Source organism: Ovis canadensis, chromosome 21, assembly GCF_042477335.2.
Source record: "Ovis canadensis isolate MfBH-ARS-UI-01 breed Bighorn chromosome 21, ARS-UI_OviCan_v2, whole genome shotgun sequence".
Classification (NCBI taxonomy): Eukaryota; Metazoa; Chordata; class Mammalia; order Artiodactyla; family Bovidae; genus Ovis; species Ovis canadensis.
Genome location: NC_091265.1, coordinates 44,738,484 through 44,759,511, shown reverse-complemented (window position 1 = coordinate 44,759,511; position 21,028 = coordinate 44,738,484). Strand labels below are relative to the sequence as shown.

Here is a 21,028-nt window from a genome sequence, read left to right as displayed (position 1 = left end):
TAGTGGTTCTCAGCTGGGGCAATTTTGTAATTTTTTTTTTTTTTTCAGCCCTACAAGTCCAGTCTGGAAACATTTTTGGTTGTTACAGCTAGGGCGTTGCTACTGGCATGCATTGGCCATGGATGCTGTTAAAACATCCTACAGTGCCCAGGACAGCCCCCAAGGACAACCACTCAACTCAGAATACAACAGTGCCAGGTTTGAGACCCTTGGTCTAAGTTAGGTGACCTTTGGGGCAACCCCCTGCTCTATTCTCCACTACACATAGCAATCGTGTGTGTGTGTGTGTGTGTGTGTGTGTGTTCAGTCTCTCAGTCATGTCCAAGTCCCTGACCCCATGGACTATAGCCTGCCAGGCTCCCCTGCACATGGAACCCTCCAGGCAAAAATACTGGAGTGGGGTACCACTTCCTACTCCGATAGCAATCATAGAGCTTTGCTTAAAACATTTTTTATCTTCTTTAAAGCACATATATCTTTGTTCACTGGGAGTGTCATGTATTTAGAAACTTTTAAAGCTCTAGGATGGAGAAGAAAATGGCAACCCACTCCAGTATTCTTGCCTGGGAAATCCCATGGGCAGAGATGCCTGGTGGGCTATAGTCCATGGGGCCGCAGAGTCAGACGTGACTGAATGACTAAGCACACACTGGGTATTGTATATCCTAGGGCAAAATTCCTCTCCATTTCTGGACCCGTGAAACTGATCTGCTTCCAAAATACGATGGTGAGACAAAGGATAGACTTTCCCATTCAGAAAGGGAGAAAATGAAAGAAGAAAAGAGATTACTAGTGTAAAGCAAGTTCAAAACCCAGCAGGGCAAGTTCCACGAGGTTTCAAGGGCTGAGAATAATCCTTTGAGGCTTGAAGCTCCATCCTCTTGGCCCTGCCCTCAGAGTCATTCTTCCTTTTTCTCGAAGGATAACGTTCACCTCTATCAGCCTGTTTCTTGCACGAGATTTCAGAAGTCTTAACGGTCTACCTTTACCGTGTTCCATCTCTGTGCCTCTTAGTTCAGGCTGGCAGTGTTTCTGTTGGTATAACATTCTCAGAAATGTTACATGCAATTTGATGCTTAGGAGCCATTGGACATTAGCAGCATTTTAACATTAGCAGCAAGGAGAAACCAGGCCACATCCTCCACACTTTAAACATCTCCTCAGCTAAATATCTAAGTTCATTGCTTACAAATCTACTCACCACTCAACAGCAAAAGTCATTCCAGCCAAGATTTCTGCCACTTTCTAACCAGGTTGGCTTTTGTCCAGTTTCTAATAATGTGTTCCTCATTTCGGTCTGAGACCATAATTACGGAAGCACTTTACCATTCATATTTTTAGCAACATTCTGTTCATGACAATACAGGTACTCTCTATGATGATAGAAGCTTTCTCTATAATTCATCTTTTTTTTTTTTTCTTGAGCATTTGCCAGAATTGCCCTTTAACTCTTATTTCTACCAACAATGTCCTCAAGGCAACCTAGGCTTTTTCTATTATGTGTCTCAAAGTTCTAGTTTCTATCTTTTCCCCAATTACAAAGCCATTTCCACATTAAATTCTTTTGTTTTAAGCTGCACTGTGCAGCATGTGGGGCATTAGTTCCCCATCAGTGATGGAACCCATCCTCCATGCATTAGAAACTCAGAGTCTTCACCACTGGACCACCAGGGACAGTGTGTGTTAGCCTCTCAGTTGTGTCCGACTCTTTGTGACCCCATAGACTGTAACCCTCTAGGCTCCTCCGTCCATGGGATTCTCCAGGCAAGAATACTGGAGTGGGTTGCCATGACTTCCTCCAGGGATCTTCCCCACCGTGGGATTGAACCCAGGTCTCCTGCATTGCAGGCAGATTCTTTACCATCTGAGCCACCAGGGAAGCCCAGATCATCAAGGAAGTCCTAAATATTTGTTACAGGAGCACTCTACCACCAAAGTCTGTGTTAGTTCCCTAGCATTGCTGTAACAAATTACCACAAACTGATGGCTTAAAACAGGAGAAATTTACAGTCTCATGGTGCTGCAGACTAGAAGTCCAAAATCAAGGTGTCAGCAGGGCCATGCACCCTATGCAGGTTCTGGGAAAGAATGTTTCCTTTCCTCTTCTTGGCTTCCTGTGGCTCCTGGCATTCTTTGGTGTCCTTTGGCTGGTAGTTGTATCACCCCTATCTCTGCCTCCATCATCACGTAGCTTCTCTCCCATTTCTCTGTGTCCTTTCTTCCTATGAGGATATCAGTCATTGTATTTCAGTCCAGTTCAGTCGCTCAGTCGTGTCTGAGTCTTTGCAACCCCATGAACTATAGCATGCCAGGCCTCGCTGTCCATCACCAACTCCTAGAGCCTAGCCAAACTCATGTCCATTGAGTTGATGATGCCATCCAACCATCTCATCCTCTGTTGTCCCCTTCTTCTCCTGCCCTCAATCTTTTCCAGTATCAGGGTCTTTTCAAATGAGTCAGCTCTTCTCATCTGGTGGCCAAATTATTGGAGTTTCAGCTTCAATATCAGTCCTTCCAATGAACACCCAGGACTGATCTTCTTTAAGATGGATTGGTTGGATCCCCTTGCATTTAGGACCACCCTAATCCACTATAGCCTCTTTTTAGCTAACTATATCTGCAAAGATCCTGTTTCCAAAAAGGCCACATTCTGAGGTTCTAGGTGGATACAGATTTGAGGAAAGACAGTTTTCAACCACTACTGGTTCCAAGTAGCAGAGTTTGGAAATCGACAGACTAAATTCTGCACCTCTTGAAGACAGGCCTGAAGTTTTACCTCCCCAACGTCTAGCACAGGTCATAGAACAGTATTTTTAAAATGTTGCCTGAAAAGTGTACGCCTATGTTCAACAGCTGAAAGGCAGAAACAACCCAGGTGTCCATAGGAGAAAGAATGGATGGGTCTGACTCTTTCATCACCCCATAGACTGTATAGCCCAGCAGGCTCCTCCCTCCATGGGATTCTCTAGGCAAGAATACCGGCATGGGTTGCCATTTCCTCCTCCAGGGGATCTCCCCAACCCAGGGATGGAACTCCGGTCTCCTGCCTGAGTATTTTACATTGGTAGGCGGATTCTTTACCACTTGAGCCACCTGGGAAGTTTGTTTTATGTACATTCAATGGAATATCACTCAGCCTTAAATGGAAATAGAATGCTTCCACATGATATAACACGGATATACCTTGATAGCCTTATGCTAAGGGAAATAAGACAGACACAAAAGGACAAATGATTCCACTGACAAGAGGTACTTAGAACAGCCAAATTCATTGAGACAGTAAAATGGTGGTTACCAGGGGCTGCAGAGAAGGACTGAGGAGTTAATGTTTAACTGGTACAGAGTTTCTGTGTGGGACCCACGAAAAAGTCCTGCAGATGGATAGCGGAAATGTTTGAAGCTTTCCTGGCCTGAAGCCAGCCCCTACCCTGCATCTTTGGGTGCTAAAACTGTTTATTACTTTTGAAACCTCGAGTGGGTTGTAGGCATGCCTCAGCTTGCTCACGCCAGTCTCCAGCAGAATAAAACGGGGAGTCCGGAAAGTCCAGGGAGGTCTTTGAGTGCGTCTGCGGGCATCCGCCTGCGCACCCCGCCCATCCATTCGGCCACCCGCCTACGCTTTCATGATGAAGCTACAGTGCCCGGCCCTCCCAGTGTGAAACCCACACTGGGAGTTACTGCAAGTACGCATCTTGAGCTTCTGAATATTCATAAGCGAAGCAGAAAGGCCAGCGCTGAAGGGCAGGGGGGGAGGAAAGAGAAATAGTAGTCATAAATATTCATAAAGGCAAGCCACACGCACCAAGGAAAGCAAGGAATGTTAACGAGAAGATGACGTCCGGGTCCTGCGCGTGCCCGCTGTGCGGGTGCCCGGCGCGCGCCCCGCTCCTCCCCGGAGCCCGGGCACGAGCGCGGGGAGGGGGCGGAGGGGGCGGAGTGGAGGAGGGGAGCCGAGAGCCGGGCGCCGGCGGAGCTGCCAGGGGAGCGCTGTGTGGCTCGCCGCTGCCGCTGCCGCTGCGCTCCGGCCGCTCGCCGCGGCCCTTGGATGGGGGTGTCCAGCTGAGCCCCGCGACCCGCCTCCCTCTGCCAGGACCCGCACAGGTGCCGTCGCGGGGGGCGACCTTTAGTCCGGACCGACCCACTGCCGTGGGTGGGGGGTGGACCGGGTTGGTGAAGGAGGCCCCGCGCGACTTGGGATGCTCCGGTGGGCAGGGCTGGGGGCACCGAGTCTCCGCACCCCATCCTGTCCCATCCTGGAATCGGAAAGGGAGAGCCCGAGGGCCGTCGCCCTCCTGCCCAGCCCTTCGCTGGAGAGCAGGGTGGGCTGCCGTGCCCGGGGGCCGGGAGATTCGGGAAGACCCTCATTTTGAGCATCCTCAGAGCCGCGGCCCGCCAGCCAGGCGCGCGCGTGTGTGTGGCCGGAGGCTGCCTGGTTTGGGGGCTGGGGTAGCAGGGGACGCTGCCGGGTGGTGCTGGAGCAGTGGGTCGGTACCTCCTCCCAGGACCGTCATCTGGTCCGGCTCCCTTACACGCCCCAGCATCTTCCATGCCTCTAAGAACCTGGCCCTCAGCCCGCCCGCGCCCCTCCCTGGGATTCCGAGCCTTTCCCCAGGACCATGCATTCCTGCAGTGTCAGAACCACTGGCAGCTGCCGCAGACGCTGGGGAGCGATTGTTTTACCACAGCAGGTCGGAGAAAGGACAAGTGTGATGCTGGTGGGGACGCACTGCGCTCCCGTGGGCCCAGGGCCTCTGGGGGCTGGGGGCGCATCCGACAGAGCCCCCCCTGGGGCCTATCACCGCCCTCTCTTCTCCTGTCTTGCCCGTCCCTTCCCTCCTCGCCGCGACACCACCTCCTGACCCCGCTCCGTCCCCCTCGTCCGGGTCTGGTTGGGCCGAAAGGGCCGTGGCCGTGGAGTATGTGTGCGGCCTGCGCGGGGTGAGCCCGGCTTCCTCGGAGCATCAGGCTTTGTGCTGCTTGGAGGGGCTTTTCTTTACCCCGGCAGCCTGGGGGAGGGGGTGTGGGATGAGGGTGGATGGAGCAGCTGGAGGGAGAAGGGGGAAAGCAGAACTACAAAGAGGTTGCTGACTTCTATGCGGTGAAATACTCTCAGTCCGAAGGTGCGGCTTGGCACTGGGGTTTGCTGAGGAGCAGTGGGGAAACCGAAGGTGGGTCAGTGGACCGTCAGCTTCCGGGATGGTTTGGAGGGCGGTGGGCACATAGAATCATTTGATCTCTGGGGCAAGTAGTGGGAAGAAGGGGAGATGGAGTGGGGCCTGTGTGGAGATGCGGAGGCCCAGAAGGGGGAGGCATGGTGAATTCTTTGCTGCTCAGCTCAGCAGAGCAGGCACTGGGAAACCGGTACCCGCAGCCTGAGCTGCGGCGACCGTGTATCATTGTGCTGCACGAGAGGCTTGTGTGTTTCCTACTGGGTCTCTGTTAAGCTCGGCGCGGTCCTTGCTTTTCCAAATTACACCATCTCTTGGGAGCCTAAATAAACGGAATAGGACATGAGCAAACTGTAGTCCTGCACTCTCGTTCTATGATAAAGAGAAAAAGACAAGACCACCCTCCTATGATTCCTTTTTTTCTGCCATTCTTCACTTTTATTTTTCCTCAAGTTGATTTTGGAAGTACAGAGAAGGAGGATAAATGCTCAACTGAATTCACCCCAGCTTTAAGGGAAGGAAGCTTCTGAAATGAGCTGTGACTGAAGACAGGCATGAGCTTGCCAAGATACAAGAATAAGACATCTCATTTGGGGGCAGAGGCACCCCACTAAGAGAGAAGAGGAAAAGGAGGAGAGAAGGGGCACCGTTTAAGAAGGACGGCCAGCCCCAATTCAGGGAGCCCTCCTTGAAGCTGAGGTGGGCCAGATGCTTGCCTCTCACCTCCTCTGCCACAGCCTGGGCTCTTTCTGCAAAATCTGGGCTCAGTTTGGGTGTCAAGTGCTTTCAATTTTAGCTTCATCCGCAGCTGGTCAATCATGCAGACATTCTCGGCGCTTGGGGAGCGAGTGAGTTGATGAAAAGAAATCAGACTATATTGTGAGTTTCCCAGTGATCATGTTTCTGAACTCCAGAGTGAGTGGTGATATCCATTTCTTCTTTTATAATCTTCTAGGTGAATCCATTTTCTCTAAAGCCTGTGCTGAGGACAGGTGCTTTCAGAATAATCTTCCTTGTTGCCATCACTCAAAACTCAGTTGTAGTCTTAGATTCCTATTGGATTGCCCTCTTGTTACTGGTTGATGGGATAGATTCTGTTGTTTGCAGTCAACATCCTCCTTGGTATACCTTCTCATGCCAGCTCCCTTGTCCCCTCTAGGAAGAGTACAGATTTAAAGGAAGTGTGAATATTTGGAATACAAGCTGGTTAGCTTTCATGTCTTGCTGAAATGGAACCAGTGATCTGAGAGGCTTTGACCACATGAATTGAAAATAGCAGGAGTGCCTTAGTAAAAAGCATGGTAACATTCATTCAGCGATAGTTCTCTCTTTTGATAAGCATTTTGAAGCATCACACAGGGAATATCTTGGCAAGGATAGTTTTTCTTACTTGAAGCACTGTCACCTCACATTTTCATGTAACTATTTTTGCTTTCCTAATATTATTGACATTTTTGGACACTTCATGTATTCCATACATTATGCTTAACACTTCAAAGATTGTCTCATTTACTGCACAAAGAAACCTCCAATATAAGTACTATTGTAAATCCCATTTTACAGATGAGGAAATGAAGTCAAAGAGGTTTATAATTTGCCCAGAGTCTCAAAGCTGGGAAGTGATAGGACCAGGATGGGAACCTGGGGCTCTCTCAATACAAATCTCTCGTCTGTAAACCTTTCCTTAATTTCTGTCACACTGAGTGATCTTTTCTAAACTCACTCTTTTGGCACTCAGGGATTCCTAATCTTTTTTGTGCGATGAGCCACTTTAGCATTGTAGAGGAGCCCTTTGGGATCTTTCTCAGGGTATGATTTTATCTCTCTTCTTTTATTTTTTTTTGGCCACATTGAGAAGCATGTGGAATCTTAGTGGCCCAACCAGGGATCAAAACTGCCCCCGGTAGTGGAAACTCACAGTCTTAACCACTGGACCACCAGAGAATTCCCTGAAATATGCTTTTAAATGCAAAAAAATGAAATGTGGTATATTCAAAGAACCCTCAGGAGTCTGTTGACCATAGGTGAGGAACCTCTAACTGGCAATTAGTTGTGTATTGCTTAATAGTTGGGGTGTCTGATATGGTAGCCACTAGCCATATGTGGCTGGTGGACACTTAAATTTGACTGATCCAAATAGAGACATAATGTGAATGTAAAATGCACACTATATTTTGAAGACTTAGTATGAAAAAACAGTGACAAATGTCTCATTAATATTTAAAAATTTGGATTAGATATTGAAATGGTAATATTTGGGATATATTGGATTAAACTATATTATTAAAATATACAGTTAAATTATTAATTATGTTAATATGTTATTAAAAGTGACTTCCAAAAGTATTAGCTGTATACCAACACTTTTTTTTCAACACTTTCTTTTTAACAGTTGAGGAAATCAAGACCTACAGTACTTCTCATTCAGTCAGGCATTGGCAGGTCTGTTGACTCTTGACCCTGTGTTCTTCCTAAGCTGTCATACTGCTTTTGTATCTTTTTGTATTTTGAGGTCTTATCACATTGGCTTTGCAAACTATAAATACTCAGAATGTGTTTTGTTGAGATGTGGTGGTAACTGACTCAATCCCAGTAAAATCCCCGGAAGGACTGTCCAGGTCCTTACCTGGCATGCCATCTGCCTTGCTTATGTAGAATTTTAGTTTTAAAGGTAGGGGTGCAGGATGGTTTTTGCTCTCTGTTTGCTTCTCCTTGGGTAGTGCTTCCAATTTAAGCATCTGGCTGGATCAGTCATCACACAGATAAGAGATAGAAGTTTGGTTGCCTTGCTGTGTTCCAGGGAAGGAAACGGGAGTAGGTAGAGAAGGGCATGGTAGACAATGAGCTTGTGTTGCCTGCAGTGGAAAATGAAAACTCTGTGAGGGGGATGGAAGATCATTTGTCAGTGAGCACACATTGATTGATTGCCTCCCCGCAGGCCGTGTGTGCTAGAAACCATGGAGGGTATCCAGAGGATGTCCGTGTCCTCGAGGAATTTAAATTAAAATTGGGGAAGGGCTTGGTTGTATACATACAGATGGATAAATCACAGCTGAAGGCCCGGAGCTATTGGGAAATGAAGGGAGGCCTGAATGTACAGCCTTCTGGGGTGCAGTGCCCCAGGTTGCTGTGAAGTCTGGCTTTGGAGGACATGGGTCATTGGGTCTCTCTCTTACAGGTCACTAATCCACTCTTCTAGTTACAGACATAAGCTGTGTATCTGGAAAAAACTCAGGTGCTTGTATGAAAGTCTGTATTAGTACTCTATTAGTCCACCGTTTATTGATGAGAGTAGTAACACCCAGGTCCATGAAGCCCTGTCCAAAACCCCTGGGGCCAGGCATGTTTCAGAATTGAGATGATCTCAGGGTTTGGAATTTAGTAATAGAGTGCATAGTCTGCATATCATCCCCTGGGGGCTGGGGCAGCCATCTCTATAATTTTTTTTAAAAATTAAAAATTTCTGCAGCATAATACACTAAATGGGATACATTAAAACCATAAACAGCTCTATAAGCATATATATCAGGTTTAGTTGGCAAATGAGTTTAGGTCATGGCAGGTTTTGCCACCAAATAAGTAATGGAAAACTTCCAGGTTATTTATTTGTTTTGGCTGTGCTGTACCACATGTAGGATCTTAGTTCCCTGACCAGGAATCAAACCCATTCCCCCTGCGTTGGAAGTGTGGAGTCTCAACTACTGGGCCACCAGGGAAGTTCCTTTTCAATATTTATTAAAAATTTTAAAAATTGTTTATTTGGCTGTGCCGGGTCTTAGTTGCAGCACGCAGACCCTTAGTTTTGACATGTGGGATCTAGATCCCAAGGATCAAACCATGGCCTCCTGCCTTGGGAGTACATGCAGTCTTAGCCACTGGACCAGCAGGGCAGTCCCACAAACCTCCCGGTTTCGAGAGCACATGGTTAAGGATGTGCTATGTTAATCATCACCATCACAATACAAAGAACATAAATTGAACAACATCATCGTTTATTATCTCCCAGGCACTCTTCTAGGCACTCGTTTAACCTTTAGGACAGCCCTTTGAGGTAGGTCCTGCTATTATTTCTGTCTTTAAGGAGAATAAAAGAGGATCAGAGAGAAGTTAAATTACTGCTGCGATCGCCGCTGGGCAGGAGCTAAGGAGTGAGCCGATGCACTCCTCGGCAGCCTGGTCTAGGGGGCCTACCTCTTTAACCTTTGTTAAAGTTAGGCTTTGTTTTGGGGGGCAGGGAATGGGAGCAGGTGTGTCTCCAAAATGCATGCTTATTAAGTTACCATTATTCACAATGATAATGACATTCGCACTCCTTAAGGGTATAACAGTGAGGAAGCACAGACAATGGAGCCAGTAAAGCAAGGTCTTTGTTTTTAGGGGCTGAGAGTAATGAGTGATTATGTAATAAGTGATTGTGGCTCCTCAACAGAGCTGGCATAAAAGCCCAGTCCAAACTCACATTACCGTGTCTATTTCTTCCAGATAAACGAATCCTGAACGTTGCCGTTTTCTGATTGTTGTGCAAGGATGGAGGCCCCACTGGTGAGTTTGGATGAAGAATTTGAGGACCTTCGGCCCTGCTGCTCTGAAGACCCCGAGGAGACGCCCCGGTGTTTCTACGGCTCATCTCCCCACCATCTCGAGGACCCCTCCCTATCTGAGCTGGAGAATTTCTCTTCTGAAATCATCAGCTTCAAGTCCATGGAGGACCTGGTGAATGAATTTGACGAGAAGCTCAACGTCTGCTTTCGGAACTACAACGCCAAGACCGAGAACCTCGCTCCCGTGAAGAACCAGTTCCAGATTCAAGAGGAGGAGGAGACCCTGCAGGATGAGGAGTAAGGCGTCTCAGTTGTTCCCTGTTGTCTCAGATTAGAGCCCTGGCGTCCGGGGCTCCTTGACATAGAATGAGTTTCTATCCTTGGGTTTATGGTGTATTACTTATATTTTTGTATCAGTGAGACTGCACCCTGGAAACTGCTAACCTCGTTCCATTATATCCCTTTACAGTCGTCACCTGTAGAGTTTTCTTAAGTTGAAACCGCAAAGGAATAAAGTATTTTTAGGAAAGAGATTTCCCTAGATACAAAATCAAAATTCAGGAGCATGGGAAATTTGGGGGTCTGTCTATTTTCAGCTTGCTTTATATCGTAACAGTCCATCCAGATATTAGAGATAAGGGCAAGAAAAAAAAAATGAACTGAGAGGAACTATGTTGTTGAAACAATTTTCTTTACAAAACACCAAAACTGTGAAAATCTCCAAGTTGTTTACACCCCCTCAGAACTGGAAAGATTATCTGCAAAAGTTAAGTCCAAATAAGAAAGTATGAACATTGAACCAAGAGATTGGGGACTTACCCTGGACAAAACAAAAATGATAAGCAGGTGAAATGGCTTTTGAGTATTCCCTGTGTCACTTAATAGTCACCTTCTGGGGTCTTAGCAGAAGTCAGGAACAAAGATTTGAAAAAAAGTGCTGTTCAAGGAGGGACTAGAAAGAGGAGAGGGTGTTTGTTATATGAATTAAAGGTATTTGGGATATTTAGTAAAAATAGGCATAAATTCCCCATAGGGATAAAATATGCATCAACTATTCTTTAGGGATCACACAGGAAATGTCGAGTAGTTGGTAGTGGAAATTTCAGTCAAAAGAGCAACTGCACTTCTGGTTTCTCTTTTTTATGTGCTTGGGTGGGAAAAGTTGCCCATAAGTAAGTGGGGGAAGAAGACCCCTTCTACAGCAGGGGTCCCCCACCTACGGGCTGTGGACTGGTACCTCTTGTCAGATCAGCGGTGGTATTAGATTAGAAATAAAGTACACAGGAAATGAAATGCGTTTGTCATCCCCAAACCATCTTCCCTACTCTCGGTCTGTAGAAAAATTGTCTTGTACAAAATTGGTCCCTGGTGCCAAAAAGACTGGGAACCTCTGCACTACAAGATTGAACCCGATTATATTTGGCAGATAGTTGCTTATCTGAAAACTACTGAGACCGTATGTCTGTGAATATTAGGGCTGTCTGTCTGTCTGCCTTACTCGTTATTCTGTCTCAAGTATCTGACACAGTGAGTGGTATGTAGTAAGTGATCAAATCATGTTTTTTGAGTGAATATTGAATGACCTGGATGAGCAATAATAGCTAGCCTCATAGGTACACATAATGCATTTCCTCCTTTTCTTTTTAATTAATGCTAGCCTGAAGGTACGATCACAGAGGACATTTCACTCTGGTGACCAATACTGTGACTGTGGGCTATGTGTTTCAATTCAATTTTAAGTTTCAAGCTGATTTTTTAGATTTGGAGCCTGTTACAATTTGCTCAGCTCCTCGAGGTCAAAAAAGAATGTTTCTGGGGCTTTATTATAATACAGAGCTTCTTTGACCGTAGTTCACTGCAGCACGCAATGGACTAGAAACACTATGAGCTGTCATTTTCACACTCTCACTAACTCACTGTGTGACCTTGGGCTCATCGCTTAACTCTGGTTGAATGTGATGGTGCTCATCTTTGGAACCTTTGGAGCTCAGTTTCGATGAGGCAGGGCTAAGGACTGGCTAAGAGCCTCATTTCTCACCTCACCCAGGCTGTGCTCTGAAAATTCCTTTTGCTTCCAACAGATCATGTCTCCTTGTCTAAACCACCCTCTGCCTCATTAAGGACAGAGGTTCAACAACCAGGTTCTTACCCTTTTCTAGCACATTAGCAGAGGCCACTCAATGTTAATTACTGTCACATGGGATTATTGGTCTTATCCTGATTTCTCTGACTTGCCTGCCTCATTGACTGCTCAGCTAAATGACTGAAAGCTGAATAATTCTTTGCAGGTAAAATATGATGTGGGGATAGTGTGGTGCGAAGAATCTGGGGAGAGAAATCGTAATACTGTGCTTTCTGGGCATTCAGCGTGTGTTTCGTACATATCTAAAGCTTTACTGCTTAAAAATTTGAATCAAATTACACACTTTGTTTTATAGACACCCATCCAGCTACTTCAACTGTAATATTATGATGGGGTAAAGGAAAAAGATAATTTAATATCTAACCTGGTTAATAGTCTCCTGAGCCCAGCTCTCTTGTTCTAATAAACTTGCTAGGATTTGGTAGTTAGAGGTTTCATCTGCCAATGAATTGCAAGTGTTTTGGATGGGTTAGAACTACATAATGGAAGCTTCAAACAAAAACAATGAAATTCTTGGCCAAAGTAATCTCCTGAAAGATAGCACAGATCAGAAAGCAAGGGGAGTGATTCCCTTTGAAGTTTTGGTTTTTTTTTTTCTCTTCTTGTTCTTGGCCCTACCATGTGGCAGGTGGGATTTTATTTCCTTGACTAAGAATCAAAACTGGACCCCCTGCATTAGACGCACAGAGCCTTAACCACTGGATGGGCAGGGAAATCCTGAAGTTTTCATTTGTAACTATTTGGCTCAAAGAGAATTGGCTGAGATATCAACTTATCTCTGCCTTGTCAGGGCATGGAAGTCATTAAGAGAGAGTCAATCTGTATGAAAATATCTTTTCAGTTTTTTAAATTTAGAAAATATTCCAGAATCTCTTCTCTGCATATGTAGACTCACCCTTTCTTTGTCATAAGAGATCCAACCTGGAGGCCTACTGAGTGGGAATGGTCAGCCTTCACCCCACTTCCTACCTTTCTGGGTTTTCCTGTCTGTCCTCTTGCAATGACCATAGTGACAGAGGGGCCAAATATATGAGAACACTGAGTTTCCTGTTCCTCTGATAGAATTACTGAGTTAAAGGTCATGTTAAAAGTCAAGTTCCCATGATAAACAGATTGTAGTCAGCCATGCTTTAAGTTGAAGACAAGTAAATCCTAAATAATCAGATAGGGAAAGTCGACAGATAGCTGTGGTTTTTAGGAAAATTGATTCTCTTCTCAGAGGTTCCATTTCCCCATATGGAAGGCAGACATAGTGTAGATTCTACTGAAGTATTTGAAAGAATCTAAAAAGTTGTTCAAAGTCATTGATGTGTTAATAATTCGTAATTCATAAGCGTTAACAGCAAAATTGTGCTCATGTTTACACACATCTAAGTGTGGCCTGACTTGAAACCAACAAAACAATGGATGAGGGCAGTAGCCAGCCTAAGAGATGTTACCAAGCTGGAATTCTAATGAGCCCTTTAACCTCATAGTGTCAGGAATATGTATATAGGTGTGTGTCTGTGCAGCAGGATTGATGTAGCCTTGATGGCTATGTTGCCAGTTCAGACCCAGATATTAGTGTACATGTCTTGTCCAACTTCCCTTCTGGCTCAGCTGGTAAAGAATCTGCCTGCAATGTGGGAGACCTGGGTTCGATCTCTGGGTTGGGAAGATCCCCTGGAGTCAGAAAAGGCTCCCCACTCCAGTATTCTGGCCTGGATAATTCCATGGACTGTATAGTCCATGGGGTTGCAAACAGCTGGACACGACTGAGTGAACTTCACGTTCACTTGTCCAGTGAATTCTGTTCGGTTTGCTCATCCTCTGCTAGCATCTTTTTCCAAATCCCTAGCCCTCCCCAGTAAAAGACAGTTTTGTCATTTCTGCAGGTATATGTGTGTGCTCAGTCAGTAAGTTGTGTCCTGCTCTTTTGCCCTTTGCTCTTTGTAGCCTTCCAGGCTTCTCTGTCCATGGGACTTCCCAGGCAAGAATACTGGAGCAGGTTACCATTTCCTTCTCCAGGGAATCTTCCCTACCCAGGGATTGAACCCAAGTCTCCTGCAACCATATAAGCCCAAGGTATAAAATATACACTTGAAAAGGCATTTCTATTATTATAAGGACTGAGGAAAGGTGGCAGTAGTGGTAAAGAGCCTGCCTGCCAGTTCAGGAGACATAAGAAAGAAGAGTTCAATCCCTGGGTCGGGAAGATCCCCTGTAGTAGGAAATGGCAATCCACTCCCATATTCTTGCTTGGAGAATTCCATAGACATGGGAGCCTGATGGGCTGCAGTCCGTGGGCTACAAAGAGTCGGACACGACTGAGACAACTGAGCGTGCATGAGGGAACAAACTGGATTTCAGGTGTCATGACAGCAGGATAACAAGAATTGAGGGAACTTGTTTAATCTTAGTGTTTTTGATGAAAGATAATAGTGGATAGCTTTCAAAGCCTCCTTTCCCTAAGATAAGTGTAAATAGGAGGATGCCTCTCAGGAAGTGGAATTTTACAGTCCACCCAGGGTACTTCTGACAGGGAATACATCTCTTCCCAAGGATCCGGCTTAGGATAGGATGGACAACCTCTCTGGGGACAAAAGTCTAACCCATTCTCTCCCTCCAGAAAGCTTTGTGTTTTCCCCTCCCAGGCCTCTGTTCGTTCCTGGGACTGCATGCCTGCCAGTGTGCCTGCCTTTGCCTTCCATTTAACCTTCCCCGGGCTGGAGATCTAAACAGAAAGCAGGCGTGTACCCCTGCTGACCTTGCCATTTCTCCTTTCATAGATTGATGAAAGCACTATGTCCAGAATAATGCAGTTATAGACCTTTCACATAGAGGCGGCTGCTGCCCTGCTGTTCTCGGTTGTGATTTTTAACTTGGCATATGTTCTGATGCTCACGAGAATCATACAATTTATAAACAATTGGAATAGTCGAGTGGGTAGGAATACAGGCTGTATAACTGTATTGCCTGGGTTCATATCCTACCTCTGTTATTACTGTGTGAATTTAGATTAATTAACTTCTCTGTGTTTCAGTGTTTTTTCCCTCCGCATCTGCTTTACAGTGTTGCTGTGAGGAATGAGTGAATTGATCCACATAGAGAGTTTAGGATAGTACCTGGCTTGTGTTTGGTAATTGCCTAGTAAGGTTGGCTGCTATGGTTATTATTGTTAAACGAGCACTGAATGAATATGGGAAGGGGTGCAAATGATGACAAGGAGTCATTCTATTAAGGGTTGCTTATGAACCTCAAAGGATAAAAAATCCATCTGTGAGAAAGGAAGGAGAAAACTTGAAAGAGAACAAGGATGGCTTGAAATCCCAAGGAGACAGAGGTTTAGGGAATTGTCACTAAAAGTCTAGAACTAGAAGATGAAATCCAGGGTCTGGCAGTGAAGGCTCAGGTGAGAAAAGTTGCTGCCCTAAATGATTTTAGAGCACCTTCATGTGTCACTTTAAAGATGTAGACAGTTTCAAGGTCATTGGAAAGTGTGTAGTCCCCCATTCAAGGTCCCAGCTTCCACCCTATCCAGGAGAGGCACTGCCTGTTTTGGGCTTTGCTGAATCAGTTTTCCAGGCACTTGCTGCAGGGTCAGACTTCAAGGTCAATGCCTGCATGCATGCCGTTCATTCTGAGTGTAACGCTGTGATGCAGGGAGGATTTGTCCGTTGATCTTCCTGGTGGGTGTGGTGCCGGGACTTTTGTCTTGGAGGCAGCAAATCATGTTTGCTCCTTGGTGTTAGAATGCTAACAAGACTTGGATTTAGAATTAGGCTGGATTAATGACGGTCTAATAGTGCTTGGTGGAGGCTGGACTATGGCCCATGTTTAAGATGTAGACTCTCAGTCCTGCTGAATGAGTGTCTAATGAACACTTGATGAGCTCTGTGCAAGTGCCTCCTTATAATTGTAGGGGAAAAATGAATCAGTGGAGAGCCAAAGCAGTGCCACTGAATCGATTTTCTTGATTGCTTTTGCTTCATCACCAAATTGTATGCATTGTACACTAGGAAAATCTCCCTGTTTATATACTTGTATATTATACATTCCATGTTTTATATATGTTAAGAACTCATTTTATGTATCTGATTTCAAGTGTCTATGCTCTGACATATATATATACACACATAGTTAGTTAGTTAGTTAAGTCGCTCAGTCGTGTCCAACTCTTTGCGACCCCATGGACTGTAGCCCACCAGGCTCCTCCGTCCATGGGATTCTCCAGGCAAGAATATCCATCTACTTGTATATATATCTATATACTTGCTATATATATATATATATATTTTGGATTTGATCCATATGTGTACATATTTGCTTATTTTAAGTGGCTATTTCCTTATATTAGTATATCTAAATAAAATATCCCTTCTTGTACTTGTTTCACAGGTATCAGTCCTGTTTGATGTGCACAGGCATCTGAAGGAGATTGCATCGAGCCCTCATTATTTCATTACTTTATATTAACTCAAGTGCTGCTGACTTCCATGGAGAGCATGGTTTTAGGAGCTTGGTTTACTGATTTACATGAACTCTTGCTGTTAACTGATTTATTTTCCTGTGTGTGAAAGTTTGGGACTTCAGGATTTTCCCCAATCCCCTTCCCACTTTTTTCCCCAAGAAAACCTTTCTGAAATAGTGAGTTAAACAAAAAGAATTGTCGAATATCCTTTTTTATAATGTACCTATCAGAATTTTTTTAAAAGTATAATAAAGGGGACCCCATCTCCCCCCACTAAAAACTAATTGCATAGGCACTGGTGTGTTTGATTCCTTTCATATGTTTTCCTTAGAGTCTCTGGGATGGAGACAGGGCACCTTAAACTCTGCATGCCTAGAGGTCAGGGCTGTGCCATCCTGAGATCCCTGGAACATTTTGGGTAGTAAGAAACTTAATAACGTTGGCATCATCCCCTTACCTCCATTAGGCGTCAAGGAGTTAATTCCTGACTGTTTGGATTGTAGGCATCTGAAACTGAAATACAGTTAAACCTTGAACAACATGGGGGATTAGCGGTGCCCACTCCTTATAAAGTGGATTTTTCTGCTATTTCTGCCTCAGAAACAAAGGAATTGATAAATGACAAGGGCAGGAAGCTGAAACAGTTTGAAGAGAATCAGGGCTCAAACCCTAGTTCTTTTGATTCCACATATTGTGATCTCTAAACTAACACAAACTTTCCCCCGTACTTTTAGTTAATATAAAGATTTGTGAAATGAAAATATTGGTACTACAATATTCCTTGGAAGAATATCCACGTGTAAGTGGATGCTCACAGTTTATTTTTTTTTTTTTTTCCACGTCAGACGGGTAATGTGCCGGTGTCGTAACAAGGTTTGCGGGGAGGCACATGTCACGCAGCAGCGTGAACACCCAATCATCACGCTCATGAACTACAAAAGGATCCGATGCTCACAGTTTAAACTCATGTTGTTCAAGGGTCAGCTGTATCAATAAACCAGACGATGACCCTGTTCTTAATGAGATTCAGCCAGAAAATCTGCCCAGATCAGTCTGTCTCTCTCTTCCTCCCTCTTCCTCTCAGTCTTCTCTGCCCATAAGAAAGGAAACATGGGCATTTCTTAGATTCATGGGACAGGAGCCGTTTGGTCGAGGGGCAGATTTAGTTCTGGAGTAGTTTCTTTATTGCCAGTGGTGTTTTAATTGTAGACGCTACCACTGGTATCGCAATGGTGAGAAATTCCTCTTTTTTTTTTTTTTTTTTGGCCCTGAAGTTCCTGGCTGGGGTCCATTCTCTTGGCTCCTTCTCTCCTGGTAGTGCCTGAAATTCAGTTTTTAAGCTGCTTCACTCCTCCATGCTGGAAGGCAGATGATCTCAGCCTGGCACGCACAGAAGCCTCTCTCCTCCCCCGGCCTAGCTCTTCCTTCCTCCAGGCGGGGCCAGGCCACAGATGTGCGCTAATGAGAGCTTCTCTTTGTTTACAGGGTTTGGGATGCTCTGACAGACAATTACATCCCTTCACTCTCAGAAGACTGGAGGGACCCAAACATGGAGGCTCTAAATGGCAACAACTCTGACACCGAGGTACCTCTGGGGCCCCTAACTTAACAGGGCTTGAGGAGCTGTGGATTCCAGTTTAAAAAAAATAAAAATAAAAAAAAAGCATCCAGTAACTCAGCAGTCTTCCCCATTATGTAACGAAGCTCAGCATCATTGCTGGGAAGGCAGGGATTGTGGAGGAAGTGAAAAGTAAGATGAAGGAGGACATCCAGGGTATATGAGGTGAATGGAATGATTGTAAAATAGTGTAAATGCAGGTCACTTCTGTTGCTCATCTTTGCCCTACAATGTGCAGAATTAGGTGATCTGAAGTAAGACAGGAGGGTGAATATCACAGGCTTCTTTTGTGTTCAAACAATGATGGTTAAAAAAAAAAAATCAGGGTTTTCCATCTCAAATGAGCAGTTCAGTCCATCAAAAAAGCAGTATTGACAACACGCATGGCTGAATTCCTCCGCTGTCCACCTGAAACTGTCACAACATTGTTAATCGGCTATACTCCTATATAAAATAAAAAGTTAAAAAAAGCAGTATTGACAGGCTTGTGACAAGCTCAGGGCCTGGCTAATGGCCACAGTTGGGGCCCAGATAATAAAGAGGTCGTCATGCAATAGAGAGCAATTCTTTTTTTTTTCCATATATTTTTTGTTGGCATATAATCGCTTTACAATGTTCTGTTAGTTTCTGCTATACAGCAGAATGAATCAACTATATGTATATGTATCCCTTCCCTCTTGGGCCTCCCTCCCAGCTTCTAGGAGGAATTCTTTATGAAACTCAACCAACCAGGCATGCATATGACTGGGCCTGAGTCATGGTCTGTGGTTACTGACACCAAAGAAGAAGGTAGCCTACCGGCTTCTGAAAAAAGCAGAAAAGGGAATACTTGTTTTGAGTTGATTTGCATAGGTTACAGGAGCTCCAAAATGCCCCTCCTAGCTGAATATACGTGCAGAAAAATATTATTAAATCATATAATGGCTCTGTCCTTGCTCAAAGCCCTGTTCTGCCCTGCTTAGTTTTCTAGTTTTAGCTGCAAAGCAGATCTGACAATTCCCTATCAAGAATGCTGTCATGATTCTGTGGGCTCAGCAAAAGAGGGAGAGAGGTGGATCTGATCTTTCTAGGTGCTCCAGGATTGAGTCCAGGGAAGGGCAAGAAACAGATTCCCCTTACCAGGTGATATTTCTGTAGACCATTGCCCAAAATAGCACAGCAGAGAGATCAGCAATCAGTTGATTTGTTGAAATGTGGCTCTACATAGCCTTTCTAACTCTTCTAAAAGTTAGCTATTCAAAATACCCAGAACCTTGAGGCTTTGTTTACTGGGCAAAATAGGCTTTGAATCTCAGAGATTTGCTACAACCCTACTTAGCATGGATATAGGATGTCTCAGGTCCTGTTTTGAACTCCTGAGTGCTTTTTTTTCTCTTGCAGTGCTTATTTGGATAGTGTTGAGTCTTTACCGAAAATGCAAAGGAGAAGATAAGCAGTAATAGAGTAAATCTCATTACTGAAATGAAATCAGGCCTGTCGTGGTGCAAAAGGCAGATTTTGCTTTATTATCTCCTCTGTCACCTTTCTAACTCACTTTGTGGATTTAGCCAAAAAAATATATAAGATAACCTCCCCTTCGAAAGGACTCTAATTTATCCTCACTTGCAGATTTCCCTCAAGAGGGTTAATATTTCAGGGGAAACTGAATGACCCTGGGAAAGATGATCTTGATCTCCTCATAGAATTTTCTCTATCTAGCCCATGGAAAAGGACGGGGTAGCAATAATGGATGGATTAAAGCTGTTTCATTTCAGCCTCCTTTATTATCTGTATTCATTACAGTAGAAGCTCTTTTCACTGACCTCAGTTTAAATGACTTGCTATGTTACCAATGCTCTGTATTGCTTCTGTAAAACATGGTAACCAAATACCCTGGGCATGCAGTGTCCCCACGGCTGGTCGGCCTCTCTCTCTGGCAAGTCCTCTTGTCTCTACTTCTACTTAGATCATTGCCAAGGATCAGTTATATTTGCTTTCAAACCTGTTCATGCTTGTCCTTGTGACTATAACCAATTTAATGAAATAGAAGCTGTAGGGTTATGAGTGCAAAGAGAGTCATTTTTGCTTTTATAAAATTAAAGTAACACATGTAAGTAATTTTAAAAGTCAAATCATGCTTTTAAAATAATAGTGAAGTGAAGTCGCTCAGTTGTGTCCGACTCTCTGTGACCCCATGGACTGTAGCCTACCAGGCTCCTCTGTCCATGGGATTTTCCAGGCAATAGTACTAGAGTGGATTGCCATTTCCTTCCCCAGGGGATCTTCCCGACCCAGGGATTGAACCTGGGTCTCCCACATTATAGACAGACGCTTTACCGTCTGAGCCACCAGGGAAGTAGGAGACAAAAAATACATACAGCAGCCCCTGACTTACCTTTCCCTGTTTCACAGAGGCAGTCACATCTACTGTTTTTAGTTATTTTTTTGGTCAGGCATCTACAGTTTCCTAAATAACACTTTTATATTGCTATTTCTTTGATTATTTAAAAAAGCAATTTTGTTTGTTATCTATTATGGACGAGAAGATTTAATTCTTTTGCATCACCTCAAATACTCCCATTTGGCCTTCCCTCTTGTCACCAATTTATCGTTAAATCAATCTTATGTATAGATACTGGGCTTCCTGGTGGTTCAATGGGTAAGCAATCTGTGTCTAATGCGAGAGTCCTGGGCTTGATCCCTGGGTCAGGAAGATGCCCTGAAAAAGGGAATGGCTACCCACTCCAGCATTCTTGCCTGGAGAATCCCATGGACAGCGGGACCTGGTGGGCTATAGTCCTTGGAGTCAGAAAGAGTCAGACAGGACTGAGCGAGACAGGGGAGGAGGATATATAAATATGAGTATAACTGAGTAAATACTCTTTGTTGCTGAATCATGGAGCTGTTTTTTTTTTTTTTAAATACTTCCTCCCTTAACTCAGAGTGAAAAATTGCCTTGGTTTTCATTTGCTTAGTTTCCTGTACATTTATCATTAGTTCAACTCCAAATTCTGAGTGAACTCTAAATCTCATATGTATTTTTTAAAGTCAGATAGTCTTTCAATTTTTAAAATTAATTTAATAAAACAAAAACTAGTACCCTCTATCTTTCTTCGATAAACTAATATG

At 44.5% G+C, this 21,028-nt stretch overlaps 1 protein-coding gene and 1 non-coding gene across 3 annotated transcripts in view; one reads left to right on the top strand and one right to left on the bottom strand.

Annotated features, from left to right (window-relative positions):
• The first annotated feature begins 3,558 nt into the window (after positions 1-3,558).
• The window catches only part of FEZ1 (fasciculation and elongation protein zeta 1), a 41,930-nt gene continuing 24,460 nt past the window's right edge, over positions 3,559-21,028 (top strand). Inside the window, exons 1-3 of one of the 2 annotated variants that reach the window (XM_069566647.1) lie at positions 3,559-3,683; positions 9,651-10,006; positions 17,788-17,887. In XM_069566647.1, the coding sequence (XP_069422748.1) occupies positions 9,696-10,006; positions 17,788-17,887 (411 nt within the window). In that variant the 5' untranslated portion in view covers positions 3,559-3,683; positions 9,651-9,695. Of the gene's footprint in view, positions 3,684-3,807; positions 4,102-9,650; positions 10,007-17,787; positions 17,888-21,028 lie in introns of those variants that run through there. The other variant, XM_069566646.1, reaches the window with a different exon arrangement.
• LOC138427390 (small nucleolar RNA U13) lies at positions 17,142-17,246 on the bottom strand. Its single transcript, XR_011251992.1, has one exon. It is a non-coding gene; the product is annotated as a small nucleolar RNA U13 (small nucleolar RNA).